General features: G+C 47.5%; 1 protein-coding gene across 6 annotated transcripts in view; it reads left to right on the forward strand.

Annotated features, from left to right (window-relative positions):
* UBAP2 (ubiquitin associated protein 2) overlaps positions 1-16,461 on the forward strand; it is a 1,102,091-nt gene that overhangs the window by 876,898 nt on the left and 208,732 nt on the right. For all 6 annotated transcript variants that reach the window (XM_069217098.1, XM_069217184.1, XM_069216796.1 and 3 more), the window contains exon 21: positions 13,341-13,391. In XM_069217098.1, coding sequence (XP_069073199.1) covers positions 13,341-13,391 — 51 coding nt within the window. The remainder of the gene's footprint in view (positions 1-13,340; positions 13,392-16,461) is intronic.

Consider the following 16,461-nt stretch of genomic DNA (forward strand, 5'->3'; position numbering starts at 1 on the left):
CATTGTTTGGACCCCAAGAGAGCCCTCTGTTTCTACTTTGATCTTAGCAGAGATCATCAGGTAGACAAACCCTTTGTGGTCTTCCCTGGGTCCAAGGAAGGGCAAGGCAGTGCATAAAAGAACCATATCTAGGAGTCTAGTCCTCTACCGAGCTCTAGCTAAGAAACAGCCTGTAGGAAGTTGGCTCTGTATGTGCTATTTCAAAGTAAGGAATAGCATGCACAGAGTCCAAGGGTTCCCCTTAGAGGTAAAATAGTGGTGAAAATAGATAATACTAATGCTCTATTTTGTGGTAGTGTGGTCGAGCAGTAGGCTTATCCAAGGAGTAGTGTTAAGCATTTGTTGTACATACACATAGACAATAAATGAGGTACACACACTCAGAGACAAATCCAGCCAATAGGTTTTGTATAGAAAAATATCTTTTCTTAGTTTATTTTAAGAACCACAGGTTCAAATTCTACATGTAATATCTTATTCGAAAGGTATTGCAGGTAAGTACTTTAGGAACTTCAAATCATAAAAATTGCATGTATACTTTTCAAGTTATTCACAAATAGCTGTTTTAAAAGTGGACACTTAGTGCAATTTTCACAGTTCCTAGGGGAGGTAAGTATTTGTTAGGTTAACCAGGTAAGTAAGACACTTACAGGGCTCAGTTCTTGGTCCAAGGTAGCCCACCGTTGGGGGTTCAGAGCAACCCCAAAGTCACCACACCAGCAGCTCAGGGCCGGTCAGGTGCAGAGTTCAAAGTGGTGCCCAAAACACATAGGCTAGAATGGAGAGGAGGGGGTGCCCCGGTTCCGGTCTGCTTGCAGGTAAGTACCCGCGTCTTCGGAGGGCAGACCAGGGGGGGTTTTGTAGGGCACCGGGGGGGACACAAGTCCACACAGAAATTTCACCCTCAGCGGCGCGGGGGCGGCCGGGTGCAGTGTAGAAACAAGCGTCGGGTTCGCAATGTTAGTCTATGAGAGATCTCGGGATCTCTTCAGCGCTGCAGGCAGGAAAGGGGGGGGTTCCTCGGGGAAACCTCCACTTGGGCAAGGGAGAGGGACTCCTGGGGGTCACTTCTCCAGTGAAAGTCCGGTCCTTCAGGTCCTGGGGGCTGCGGGTGCAGGGTCTCTCCCAGGTGTCGGGACTTTAGGTTCAAAGAGTCGCGGTCAGGGGAAGCCTCGGGATTCCCTCTGCAGGCGGCGCTGTGGGGGCTCAGGGGGGACAGGTTTTGGTACTCACAGTATCAGAGTAGTCCTGGGGTCCCTCCTGAGGTGTTGGATCGCCACCAGCCGAGTCGGGGTCGCCGGGTGCAGTGTTGCAAGTCTCACGCTTCTTGCGGGGAGCTTGCAGGGTTCTTTTAAAGTTGCTGGAAACAAAGTTGCAGCTTTTCTTGGAGCAGGTCCGCTGTCCTCGGGAGTTTCTTGTCTTTTCGAAGCAGGGGCAGTCCTCAGAGGATGTCGAGGTCGCTGGTCCCTTCGGAAGGCGTCGCTGAAGCAGGATCTTTGGAAGGCAGGAGACAGGCCGGTGAGTTTCTGGAGCCAAGGCAGTTGTCGTCTTCTGGTCTTCCGCTGCAGGGGTTTTCAGCTGGGCAGTCCTTCTTCTTGTAGTTGCAGGAATCTGTTTTTCTAGGGTTCAGGGTAGTCCTTAAATACTAAATTTAAGGGCGTGTTTAGGTCTGGGGGGTTAGTAGCCAATGGCTACTAGCCCTGAGGGTGGGTACACCCTCTTTGTGCCTCCTCCCAAGGGGAGGGGGTCACAATCCTAACCCTATTGGGGGAATCCTCCATCTGCAAGATGGAGGATTTCTAAAAGTTAGAGTCACTTCAGCTCAGGACACCTTAGGGGCTGTCCTGACTGGCCAGTGACTCCTCCTTGTTTTTCTCATTATTATCTCCGGCCTTGCCGCCAAAAGTGGGGCCTGGCCGGAGGGGGCGGGCAACTCCACTAGCTGGAGTGTCCTGCTGGGTTGGCACAAAGGAGGTGAGCCTTTGAGGCTCACCGCCAGGTGTGACAACTCCTGCCTGGGGGAGGTGTTAGCATCTCCACCCAGTGCAGGCTTTGTTACTGGCCTCAGAGTGACAAAGGCACTCTCCCCATGGGGCCAGCAACATGTCTCGGTTTGTGGCAGGCTGCTAAAACTAGTCAGCCTACACAGATAGTTGGTTAAGTTTCAGGGGGCACCTCTAAGGTGCCTTCTGGGGTGTATTTTACAATAAAATGTACACTGGCATCAGTGTGCATTTATTGTGCTGAGAAGTTTGATACCAAACTTCCCAGTTTTCAGTGTAGCCATTATGGTGCTGTGGAGTTCGTGTTTGACGGACTCCCAGACCATATACTCTTATGGCTACCCTGCACTTACAATGTCTAAGGTTTTGTTTAGACACTGTAGGGGTACCATGCTCATGCACTGGTACCCTCACCTATGGTATAGTGCACCCTGCCTTAGGGCTGTAAGGCCTGCTAGAGGGGTGTCTTACCTATACTGCATAGGCAGTGAGAGGCTGGCATGGCACCCTGAGGGGAGTGCCATGTCGACTTACTCGTTTTGTCCTCACTAGCACACACAAGCTGGCAAGCAGAGTGTCTGTGCTGAGTGAGAGGTCTCCAGGGTGGCATAAGACATGCTGCAGCCCTTAGAGACCTTCCTTGGCATCAGGGCCCTTGGTACTAGAAGTACCAGTTACAAGGGACTTATCTGGATGCCAGGGTCTGCCAATTGTGGATACAAAAGTACAGGTTAGGGAAAGAACACTGGTGCTGGGGCCTGGTTAGCAGGCCTCAGCACACTTTCAATTGTAAACATAGCATCAGCAAAGGCAAAAAGTCAGGGGGCAACCATGCCAAGGAGGCATTTCCTTACACAGCCTCATCATGAATTAAGCTCATTATACTTTAGCTAGAACCACTATCTGGGAAAGTGCCCTTTTTGGCATGTTTATACACACACACACACTCACTCTTTTTGCCAGAAACTCTTAAGTCTGTAAAGTCCCTTGTAAAAGGTACCTATGGTACCAAGGGCCCTCTGGCCAGCGAAGGTCCACAAGTGCTGCAGCATGTATTATGCCACTCTGGGTGATCCCTCAGCAGGCACATGCACACGGCCATTACAGCCTGTGTGTGCTGATAGAGAGAAAAATACCCTCTCAGGGTGCTATGCCCACAAACTACTGCCTGTGGCATAGGTAAGTCACCTCTCTAGCAGGCCTTACAGCCCTAAGGCAGGGTGCACTATACCACAGGTGAGGGCATAGCTGCATGAGCAGTATACCCCTACAATGTCTGAGTTAATTCTTAGATATTGTAGGTACAGTGTGGCCATATAAAGTATATATATGGGCTGGGAGTTTGGCATTACGAACGCCACAGCTCCATAATGGCTTCACTGAAGTCTGGGAAGTTTGGTATCAAACATCCCAGCACAATAAACGCACAGTGATGATTGTGTTGGATTTATTGAAAAATGCACCCAGAAGACCTCTTAGACATGCCCCCTGTATTTTAGCCAAACTTCTAGTGCAGTACTGATCGGTCAGTGCCAGTCTGCCACTTCCAGACTAGTTTCTGACTACATGGGGTTAGAGCCTTTGTGCTCTCTGTGGCCAGAAACAAAGCTTGCACTGGATGGAGGTGCTTCACACCTCCCCTTACAGGAACTATAACACCTGGTGGTGAGCCACAAAGGCTCAGGCCTCTTGTTACAGTGCCCCAGGGCACTTCCGCTAGTGGAGATGCCCGAACTCCCCCTTCCCTCCCTCCTACCACCACCCCTGGACAAAGCCCCACTTTTGGCAGCAAGCCCGATGGGAAAATTAGGGAAAACAAGGAGGACTTACCACTTCAGCTGGGGCCACCCGTAAAGTGTCCAGAGCTGAAGTAATCCCCCTTCCGCCCCCCCATACCCCACCCACACCCCTGCCCCCTCCACCACCCCTGCCCCCTCCACCACCCCCACACCCTCCCCCTCCCCATCCCCCTTTGCAGAATCCTCTATCTTGGTTTGGAGGACAGGGACCAATAGGATTAAAGCTAAGGGTAGACCTAAGTCTTGGTTCCCCTCCTCAAAGGGCGTGGACACAGGAAGGGTGTAGTCACCCTCGGGACAGTAGCCATTGGCTACTGCCCTCTGACGCCCCTAAATCCAGGATTTAAGTGAGTCTAGCTTGTCAGATTCTTGGCAACTTCAAGAAGAAAGGTCTGCTAAGCTGGCCCCCAGCAGAGAAGACTGAAGACACCAACTGACTTGGCCCCAGCCCTACGGACCGGTCTCCAGTTTCTGAAGCCCTGCAACCAAAAGGCGACTCATCCTGCAGGACCAGCAACCTCTTGAAAGAAGCCTCAAGAGGACTGCCTGTACCCCAGAGGACCAAGATCTCCTGTGGACAGCCGCCTTGTCCAGAAAGAAACACCAGCAAAGGACTCCAGAACCGCCTTGTTTCTGTGAGCTCTGCCCACTCTGCACCTGACGCCCACAGCCTGTGTCCAGGTGGCCTAACTGACTTGAACTGGTCCCCACACAGTTCTGACCTAGTGTCCACCCTGGGTTGACCCCTCCTGTCCAACACCACAATGCCTGCAACCTAAATCCGGAGGAACTCCCTGACTGACACAATCAGACGACAATTTCAGACGACAAAAGCTACCCCTGCATCCACCCGATGGCCTTGGGGAATCCGATCTTCGGTGCAGCAACATCCAGCAGACGGCCCTCCTTGTCCAGCCTTTAGTTTTCCTGAGTCAACCCCCTGGACTTCCCCTGCAGCATCCTTGTGAATCCTGGGGTCCCCCTATACGAAAGCATTGGGAGCCCAACTCTGTTTGCACCCTGCACCTGGCCGCCCCTGTTCCTCTGAGGGTGCATGTTTGGTGCTAACCTGTGAACCCCCAACCTGTGCTCCCCTAAATCCCCCAGGTCTGCCTTCCAAAGACGTGGGTACCTACCCGCAAGCAGACCTGATTCTCAGTGCACCCAGTTTTCATAGGACCCCATGTTAAATTGAACTCCATTTTGACCTCTGCACCCAGCGGGCCCTGTGTTGCTGGAAGTGAGTGTTTGGGGTTAACTTGAACCACCACCCATGGACATCCTAATCCCCCGGAGACTGGAAGTGTAAGTCTTGTACTTACCTTGAAACTATAACAAATCTCCTACCCCCCCCCCACCCCCCCACCCCTCAAGAACTGTTTCTTAAAATTGCACTGTCAACTTTTAAAACAGATATTTGCTATTTTCTTGAAACCCATTTAACTTGCCAAATTGGAAACAAAGTGGTATTGATACATAGGCTGGATACTTATTTGCAAATGTACTTACTTGCAACTTGAATCTTGTGGTTCTAGAAATAGAGCAAGAAAATATATTTTTGATATCTAAAAAAACACAATAGGCCTGGAGTTAGTAATTCAGTGTGTGTTTCATTTATTGCCTGTGTGTACAATAAATGTTTTGCACTACCCTCTGATAAGCCTAACTGCTCGACCATACTACCACAAAAGAGAGTATTAGTATTAACTACTTTAGCCTCTGTTAAACCTCTAGGGAACCCCTGGCATCTGTACACACTATCTCATTTTGGTACAGTATATTGAGAGCCAGCTTCCTACACACTACTACAGCTTTAATCAGTGCATATGTTCATGAAGCACTATCCACCAGAAAAAGTGCTACTGAAGGTAAAAGTTGTATCTGTACTATTGCACTCACTTGTGACTTCCTTCTGATAGTCATAAGGGCGTGAACGAGAGTCAGTTATTTCTCACTGGATAATACTTATTTTCAAGAAGAGTAATATAATTGTGATGGATGTGATCGCATGTCCCCTGCTTACATATTGGAGTTGAAAAGGACTAACAGTGGGCAGCTGTCTAATTCAATATGTAAACACTTTAACTGCTCAGTTGCCATTGTAAACTTTGTATTGTTTTGTTGTGTAAATTTGTATAGCTGTTCTTGCATTTGTCGTCTCAAAATGTTAAACATAAAGCACATTACTTACTCCAGTATTGGAACTTTCATAGATTCACATGCTTGAATCATTCCCCGTCGTCGAGATGGGAGTCCCGGTATACATTTTCATAAGTAATGTTAAAACATATTGAAGAGAAAAAGGCCCTAGGCCTCTTCAATTTGATAGTCTATCAGAGTCATTTTGTGAAAAGGGCCAAACTTGATCCTCCACCAATCAGGCGACAGCACCCTTCAGAACCTCCTGAGAGAAGCTCTAGCACCTCAGATTTTCTACCGCACGTCGTGCTAGGGAGTCTCCTCAGAGCTCTGCTCTGTTTTCACACCTTTATTCAGCTCTTTTTCTCTCAGAGAAACTCAATAATTTTGATTTGTCAGCTATTTTTCAACTATGTCTGACAAGGAAAAGAAAAGTCTCTTTCGAGACTGCAAGACTTGTGGGAAGAAAAGACTTCACTCTGAAGATCCTCATCAAGACTGCATTTACTGCCTTTATCCAGATCATTCAGCCAAAGACTGTAAGATTTGCCGTACTTTTTCTTCTAAAACCTTAAAGGATAGAGAAGGCAGATTACTAATATGGCTGCAGAAACTGAAGCATAGGAAGGATCCAGTTTCTGATTCTGAGAGTGAGGAATCATCAACATCCAAGAGATCAACTAAAAGAGCAAGATCACGCTCTAGATCTCCCTCACAAACCTCAAGGAAAGCCCTCAAAAAGACTGCTTCAGGGTCTTATAAGGGTCGCAGCCCATCTTCTTCCCCAACTAGACTCTTAAGTAAAGAGGGGAAAAAACGTTCTTCCAGTTCTGAGAGGCACAGGAAATCCTCATCTGTGCCTTTCAAAAAGCCATCTTCTGTGACTGGAAAAAAGGCCTCGTCGACGGATTCCCCGTCGACGGCACCGTCGGTGGGCGCATTGCCGACGACTCCAACTACTTTAGGTGTTCCGTCGTCTACGGCTCCGTCTGCGACATCATCGATGAGTACACCACCGTCGACGAGAACTACAACGACGACAGCAGCGTCGACGACCGTCTACACCTCGTCATCGACGGCGCTGACGTCGGTATCAGCTTTACCGTCGACGAGGACTTCGTCGACGGTAGACTCGTCGGCGAAGCTTGCGGCTATTAAAATAACAGTGCGTCCAGCATCAACGGCACCGTCTGCGACAAAGTCAGTTTACACGTCGTCGACGAGATTGTCGACGACACCGTCGACGAGGGAAAAATATCAAAAAAGAACAGACACATTAACTCCAACCCACACTTCACCTAGTAAGGTATCCTCCCTGGTACCAGTACATCTTTTGGAGGGAGATGATGATTCAGACGGAGATGGACCTTTTGGTACGGCCTACAGCCCATCTGAATTGAATGTAAAATATCAGGAAGAGGAAGAATATGAGGAAGCTTATGATCCCCAGGCTTCCTTGGAGCATCAGCAGTATCAACAGGGAACGTATATCCCTTCCGACCTGCTTACTGGCCTTAGAGCCATGTTGGTGGATTATAACAGAAGGTTTCCTCCACAAGGAGAACAGCCTCATCCATCGCCCATTTCTGGTCCGTCTACTCCACATCAAAGACCGACGACTTTGCATCTCACAGATGTGGCTACCCCAGACATGACAATTCCCCAGGACACTGACATTTCTGATGGAGATCAAGAAGAAGGAGAGCTCATAGATGCTCACTCAGAGTGGGACGAGTATATTATTCCTGCTCCACCTTCTCCTTCTCATTCGAAGGTGGAATCCCCACCTGAAGACATTGGAGGTTTTCACAATCTCTTAGAGAGGGCAGCCAAGCGCTTTGCATTACCGCTACCGACGAAGCAAACAGATTGTTTCCTCTATAATTTTAAAGAGCCCTTCCAGAAGCCTGTGCGTTCCATCCCAATGGTGAACTATTTGTGGGAAGAAGGCCTTAAGGTCATGACTAATCCAGCAACACTCACAGCAGTTTTACCACGTCTGGATAAGAAATACAAAGCTCCCGATGATGCCCCAACATGCTTAACAGGCCATCCTCCTCCAGATTCCGTGGTAGCTCAAGCGGCTCAAAGAAGATCAAAAAATCCTTCTGCTCCAATTTCTGCGCCCCCAGATAAGGAGGGTAGAAGGCTAGACAACATAGGAAAGAGGTTTTCTTCTATGGCCAGCTTAGTGCTTAGAGCTGCCAACTCCTTGGCTATTTTGTCTCGATACGACAGACAGCTTTGGGCAGATATTGCACCTTTCATTAGTCAACTGCCGGAAGACGTAAGATCAGAGGCAAATAAGACTGTGCAAGAGGGTCAACGCGCGTCTGCAGAGCTTATAGACTGCGCAATGGACATAGCGACCACTGCTTTCAGACAGCTTGCAGGCGCTGCTGTATTAAGAAGACAGGGCTGGCTCAAAGCCACCTCATTTCGTCCAGAAGTCCAGAATAAGATCCTAGACTTACCCTTTGATGGCCAAGCGTTATTTGGGAAACATGTGGACGAAGCCCTACAATCAATTAAAACGGACACGGACACTGCAAGGTCACTAGGGACCCTGCAATATCGGAAATCGTCCTTTCGCCCTAGGGGGCGCGGCCAGCCCTCTTACAGAGGAGGGTATCAGCAACAGAGATACTCTTCCTACCCGTCATCTTCGCAACCATTTCGACCATACTATTCCCAGAGACAACCGGCTCAATCAGCCTATAATAGACCAGCAGGCCGTGGATGCTCAACCCGCCCTGCTAAGGATGCAGCGCGTAGGACCTGATGTCTACGAGGCGCCGGCTACGCCCAGTCTTCCTCCTGTCACCCTGGGCGGAAGAATTTCCTCATTTCTCAGTCAATGGCAAACCATTACGTCAGACAAGTGGGTCCTACAATTAGTGGAACAGGGCCATACTTTAGAATTTATCCAGAAACCTCCCCCCAACCCTCCCCGCAGGACTCCTTCAAGATACCCTCAACAACTCAAGGAAGAGGTCTACAAGCTCCTTCTCAAGGGAGCTATAGAGAAGGTGCCGCGGGATCAAAGAGGAACAGGATTTTATTCCAGGTTCTTCATAATTCGAAAAAAGTGGAAGGATTGGAGACCGATCCTCGATTTAAGGCAACTAAATGTATACCTAAAGAAGCAATCGTTTCGAATGATCAGCCTGCAAGACGTCCTTCTGCGTCTCAATCAAAGAGATTTTATGTCATCGCTAGACCTCAAGGACGCATACTTCCACATACCAATCCACCCTGCCCACAGAAAGTATCTGAGATTTTCCGTAGCCGGGAGCCATTATCAATATCGCGTCCTTCCTTTCGGGCTCAAATCAGCCCCAAGAATATTTACCAAATGCCTAGCACCAGTGGCAGCCTTTCTCAGGAGAAGAAAGCACCAGGTCTTTCCATACTTAGACGACTGGTTAATAAAGGCAAAGACTTACACAGGAGCACACAAGTCAACAAGAAAGTGCGTTTCCTTGCTGACCAATCTCGGATTCACGATCAACTGGGAGAAGTCCAACCCTCTACCAGGCCGCAGTATTACTTTTCTGGGAGCAAAACTGAACACGGAATCCGGCATCGCATGTCCCACGTTAGAGAGACAACAAAGTTTACTAACCCTAGGGAGTGTCATACAAAGAAGACGAAAGGTTACAGTCCGTCTCTTCAAATCACTATTGGGCATGATGTCTTCATGCATACCTCTGATCCCTCTGTGTCGGCTAAAGATGCGCCCCTTGCAGGAGCAGCTCAACCGTCAATGGCTTCAAGTATCAGGAACTTTCGAAGACCAGATACAAATTACTCCGACAATGATCAAAACTCTCAAGTGGTGGTCTCAACACCATCATCTCTCAATCGGTCTCTCGTTTCTTCAACAGCCAGCCCCCTGGACCATAACAACAGATGCCTCACTGGAGGGCTGGGGCGCAGTATTACAGGACCTGAAAATAAGTGGCAGATGGTCAACTCATCTGGCATCAAGACATATCAATTGGCTAGAACTCAGGGCAGTGCACCTTGCTCTACAAGCGTTTCTCCCAAGAATCCATGGATCGCGAGTGGTGATAAGAACGGACAACACCACTGCGATGCACTATCTCAACAAACAAGGAGGTACAAGATCTCTCACCCTCTCCAGGGAAGCCCAAGCGATCTGGAACTGGGCCTCGCAGCAAGGCGTCACACTATCGGCGGTGCACTTGCCGGGAATAAACAACAAAGCAGCAGATGCACTCAGCAGACAGAAATCGGAATGCCACGAGTGGGAATTAGACCAGACGGTACTCACCCAGATTTTTTCCCAGTGGGGAACACCAACAGTGGATCTGTTTGCGAAGAAGGACAACGCCAAATGCCAGTTCTTCGCAAGTTGGCATCACCAAAAGGGATCTTGGGGGAATGCGTTTTCGATAGTCTGGTCAGACATCTTTGCTTACGCCTTTCCTCCCATTCCGTTGATCCCAAGGGTCCTCACGAAGATGAAAACAGAACCGTGCACTCTCATACTGATAGCCCCGTATTGGCCGCGCCAACATTGGTTCACGGAGCTCCTCATTCTCTCAGTCAAACCCCATATTCCGCTGGAGCCGTTACCTCATTTACTAACAATGAACAACGGCCAAGTCCGACACCCCGATCCACACTCGCTGCGGTTAGCGGCATGGCTCCTCACCACAGAGAATTTGTGCATTTAAATATTCTGCAGGACTGCAGAGATATTTTGTCACACGCCAGAGCGGATAGCACTAACAAGGCGTATCAGTTTAAATGGAGGAGATTCTGTGCCTGGTGTCATAAACGTCAAATTGACCCTTTTCTTTCACTACCAGAAGAGATTTTGCCGTATCTCTTAGAGTTAGCTCGATCTGGCCTAGCACACTCGTCCATTAAAGTTCATATAGCAGCCATAGCTGCATACAGACGTTCAGAGGACACACCTTCGCTCTTCTCTTCTCGGCTGATTAAGAGATTTCTAAAGGGGCTGTTCAGGGTTTATCCTCCTTTTCAGACCTCCACCTCCTTCGTGGAACCTGAACATTGTTTTGGCACAACTGATGAAGCATCCTTTTGAACCGATCCACCGTACTTCCCTCAAACATTTATCGTGGAAGGTTGCCTTATTGATAGCCCTTACATCAGCTAGGCGGGTCAGTGAGGTACAAGCACTCTCCATCCAAGAGCCATTCCTACAGTTTAAACAAGATAGACTACTAATGCGCACTAACCTGCATTTTATTCCAAAGGTTCCGTCAGACTTTCACATTAACGAACCTTTGGTCTTCAAGTCTTTTTTCCCTCATCCGTCTACTCCAGCGGAGAGAGCATTACACTCTCTAGACGTGAAAAGATGCGTTCAATTTTATTTGGACAGGACAAAAGCTTTTAGACGTTCTAATCAACTATTTGTAGCGTACAGTGCCCCTAGGAAGGGGTACCCGCTATCCAAGCAGAGTATTTCAAGATGGATCGCCTCTGCTATTCGCTTCTGCCATCAGGCAGCGGGCAAACCTTTGCAGTCGTGCATGCTCACTCGACGAGAAAAGTCTCATCATCAGTGGCACTGTTTGCCGGAGTGCCACTACAAGACATTTGTAGGGCAGCAACATGGAAGAACTGTCATACCTTTACTAAGCACTATTGCTTGGAGTCCCTCTCGCACGGAGAGGTAGCAGTGGGCCAAGCTGTTCTCAGGAATCTCTTCAGGTGAAGGTGAGCCATTTCTCCTACATCCCTCCATCCTAGAAAACGTATGCACATCAAAAAAAAAAAAAAAAAAAAGAAGAAATGTATCTAAAGATAATTGATCACTATCATAATCCCATAGTCAGCGGGTTATCAGATATTGATCAGCTTTCATTACTGTCTTATGTTTTAATACTGGATTGTTATTTAAATTTCAGCATGTATCTTCACAGGAATACCTTATTTATATTAGAGATAATGACATACTGTTATTTATGTATATATACGTGTGTATAGATAGATGTGTATATATGTATCTATATATAGATGTTTATGTAGAAACATATGTCAGTACACTCATATACTTCATCACTTTATACAGGATGATAAGATTTTGTGGTCTAAGATAACCCGTTTCTTAAAAGGGGTTGTCATTTTACAATGTGCATACTTATTGCTTTCTACTCTGATTCAAGCATGTGAATCTATGAAAGTTCCAATACTGGAGTAAGAAAATAAGTTACTTACCTGTAACTGTAGTTCTCCAGTATTGGAATCTTTCATAGATTCACATGCGACCCACCCACCTCCCCGGAGAAGCTCACTTCACCTCTTTCTTTCTAGTAGTACATATACTCATTGTAATATACGCACTTGTGCGTGGAAAATCTGAGGTGCTAGAGCTTCTCTCAGGAGGTTCTGAAGGGTGCTGTCGCCTGATTGGTGTAGGATCAAGTTTGGTCCTTTTCACAAAATGACTCTGATAGACTATCAAATTGAAGAGGCCTAGGGCCTTCTTCTCTTCAATATGTTTTAACATTACTTATGAAAATTTATACCGGGACTCCCATCTCGACGACGGGGAATGATTCAAGCATGTGAATCTATGAAAGATTCCAATACTGGAGAACTACAGTTACAGGTAAGTAACTTATTTTCTTATTTCATACAGTTTGATATCCCTACAATCACGAGCACAAATATATGTGAATCACACCTCGTATTACGTAGGCACGACAGAGCACTACATGCAGGTCCAACACGGTACAGATGGCGATATTGAAATATTTGTTGTGTGTGTTTGTGTGAGTTCTGTTTATGGAAACCAGTTTGAAAACCTTTTCTTTTTTTGTGATATTGCTGTTAACATGCCCTTGGGGTGCAATATGGTTTGAGCACCATCATGCCATCAGCTCAGGGATTCAATTACATGATGGAGTCTGGTTTCAGTTAGTTTCGTTCGGATTCACAGTAGTGTGGATGTACTTAATACTTATTGTGTTTGCTTGTTAGTTTGTTAGTGCTGTTCAGTGTGTGTAGCTGAAGATTTCAGACTTGTGTTAATAGAATGGTTATGTGCACTTCACCTCTTCAGGTATTTGAAATGTTAGGTGTCTGATGTGACAGATGCATGAGGCGCTTTCAAGGCTTTTTGTTTGGAAACATTAAATTTAAAGACATTTACTTGACATTGAGGCTCATATTTTACCTCTGGATTTTTTTAAATACTGCATCAGTATATAAACAGGATATTCAGTTTGTGAGAGATCTTTCATTGTGCTTTTAACTTTTCATTTCTCAGCTTAAAAAACAAATTTAATAGGTTTTCCTAATGCGATTAGAGGTATTTATTTGAACATATTAAAGTTTGAGAAAAAGTACTTGAAATGATATTGTACTATTTTTTTTGTCTCCCAAAATCTTAAAGCAAATTTATGGTTATGATGATCTTCAGATGCTCCAGTCCAGGCTGCCTATGGTAAGGACTTTAATTTGTATTCAATTTAACAGTAGTAAAGGTAGTCTATCTGCACCACTAATAAACCAGGGTTGTTTTTGTGTCTCGGGCAATACTGGTGTTTTGACTCATTTCTGACCCCGATTCAGCCGATACATGTGCACACACTCAAAATTGACCGAGTTGCCCCTGTTTATTGGCAGGTATTCCTCTTTCATGTCTGCTTTTGCACTGTTCATTAAGGTAGGGAGCTGGCACAGTTTATGGTAGTGCTTAGGTGTCCAGATAGCAAAAACGCTCTAGGGGTAGCTGTGTTGAGCAGATAAAGCTCATTTAGGTGGAGTGTAAAGCACTTGCAATACTACAATAGTTAGTCAGTAACTGTTGACAAGAAAGAACCACACCAGGTGTTGGAAGAATAAAGTATTCTTTATTACACCACTAAGCCTATACTAACATTGGTATATCGCCACCTGGCGATATCAACGCAAAAAATATACACTTAGCAACAATCAGGAAAAGCATAGAAATAGTTGAGACCCTATGGGGGGGGCAGACCATATACTAAGATAGTAGTATATGAATGGAGGTGCCCAACCAAGGAAAAAGTAAGAGGATCTCAGGGGCTGGGCGAGTAGGAAATTACCAGAGGTAAGTACTAGAAATCCCACAGCTGTCCGGGCGCAGAGTTGTTAGCGAGCCCAGTGTCCCAGAGACTTAACACAGGACTGTCATGGTTTGATTTTTATAAATTCAGGACCCTTCTCAGTGGATCATGAGGAAACCAATTGGCACAAAGAAGGTTGGAGAGTGCCCACACCTGTGAATACCCTGAAGATTGGAGTACCTACACCAGGGAGCCCAGGTGCATGGGGGGGGAGGGGGGGAGTGGTGTCGGAAACCCTCATTGAAGTCAATGGAAGCCTCGATTGTCCAGCCGCTATCGCGACTAGTGGACCAGGTTGGTGGAACCTAAGGGTTGATTACGGATGTGAAGAACCTGAAAAAGAAGGGGATGGTATCCAGACCACTCGGAGATGTCCGGGCGGTGCAGGATGGTGAAGGAAAAAGGTCAAGCTGCTTAGTTCAGTGGGATGCAGGGGGTCCTTGGAGTCGCCCACGAGCTGTCCCATGTTTGTTGATGGACTGTAGGAGGGTCAGCGGCAAGCAGGACCACTAACAAGTCTTGGCAAATTCAAATAGCTGATACCAGGAAGATGGTAGGTTTTTGGGGACCAGTAAGTGACTTGACCCTTGGAGGGGAGCGGGACAAGCCTTTGGCAGGAAGGAAGCCAGCTGAAGTCTGAGGAGCCTACATTAGGGACCCACTGGCAGCAGACACAGGGAGTTGCAGGGAGGTCTCAGCAGCACAACAAAACAGGAGTCCTGCGTTGCAGGCTTCTACGAGCTTGAAGATCTCTTGGAGGAAGCCTTGGCAAGAGCAACAGTCACTGCCCACAGGGGTTCTGTTCCAGTGGCTGCAGCAAGGGTCCACAGTCTCCCTAGTTTGTTAGGAGACAAGTTGGACCCGGAGAGGACCACAGAACCACCACCTGTGAGCATAGCCTTTTTGCTGTCTGTGGGACAGCAGGACCCACCTGTTGGTCGTTGTCAGCTTTAAGGTGCATGCGGATTAAGGGAGTGATTCCTTCAGTCCAAGAGGGATTCCTTCTTGCTTCTAGGATGCAGACAGAGTCCTGGTGGACCTGGAGGGTGCCCAGCCACCGATGTTGCAGAAATCTTGCAGGAGCTGGAGAAACAGCGTTGCAGTGGCAGACTTCCTAACTGGATACAGTCTTGTTTCAAAGGCAGACCAGCAGCGGTTCCGGAGGCCGGAAGCAGTCTTGCAGAGAGTCCCTTGAAGTGTCTTGCTTAATGAATCTGAGGACCCATCCATCTGGGGAGCCATTTAGTAACCCTAAAGATGTTTTGGTCATTCTGTAGTGACCCACCTATCAGAGCAGATCAGGGATGTCATCTACAAGGCCTAATCAGTCATATGCTCCCAAGGACCTCTGCCCACCTTGTTTTTAAGATGGCAGAATCAACCGACCACATGGGGGAGCTCTGCGCACCTCCTTAGCGGAGGAGCTGGTCAGTGTTTGTGGTTACTCCCCTGTGATTTGTGTGGTTTCTCGCCAGAGCTGGAACCGGGGGTTCCGAACAGGTGCAAACTGGATTATGCAAGGAGGGCACCAAATGTGCCATTCAAAGCAGTCAGGTGGTGCTCAGAGGCCAACCCAGCCCAGAGACAACTATTTCAAAGGGAGAGGTGGTCACACCTCTCCCTTACATTAAATCCTTTGTTCTGCCTTTCCCTGCTTGAGTTAGGCTCATTAGCAGAAGGGCAGAACAGTGTCAGGGGTCTGCAGCAGCTTAGCGTGGCAGATAGACCCAGTAAGGCTGCACAGGTAGAACTGAGGTATCCCCCAAGTAACCCCCTGAATACATGGGATCATGCAACTATCACTGGAATCAGTGTAGTTGCAGAATTGCAATATGTTTGATACCAAACATGCCTGGGTTCGGCAGAGCCATTAAATAGCTGGACCACTTGAGTTGACCAGTGTCCACCTCATACCTTAAGATGGCTTCCCCCACTTACAAAGCTCAGGGAATGGAGTCTATGGTTTGTGGGGATACCCTGCTCATGCAGATGTAGCATAGCCTCACACTTAGACATGCACCCAGCCCTTGGGTTGAAAAGCCTACTAGAGGTGTGACTTAGTGTTCTAGTAGCAGTGACCGTGATATAAGGCAACTATTATATCTGAAGTGACAGGTGAATGCACCATTTCACGGAGGCTGCAATGGTGGGCCTGCAGACAGTTTGCATGGGCTCCAATGTGTGGCATGATACATGCTGCAGCCCATGGGAGACCCCTGGCTTACCAATTCCCTGGGTAGCCAAGTTCCATATTTTAAGGGACTTATATGTGTGCACCAGTATGCCAATTGTGGGGTGTAAAAGTTTGCCAACAACCAAATTTAAAGGAGAGGGCACAGCCACTGGGGTCCGAAATAGCAGGATCCCAGTGCACTACAGTCTAAACACAAACACCAGGCAGAAGGTGTTGGCAACTATGTCAGA

Source organism: Pleurodeles waltl, chromosome 1_1 (genome assembly GCF_031143425.1).
Source record: "Pleurodeles waltl isolate 20211129_DDA chromosome 1_1, aPleWal1.hap1.20221129, whole genome shotgun sequence".
Classification (NCBI taxonomy): domain Eukaryota; kingdom Metazoa; phylum Chordata; class Amphibia; order Caudata; family Salamandridae; genus Pleurodeles; species Pleurodeles waltl.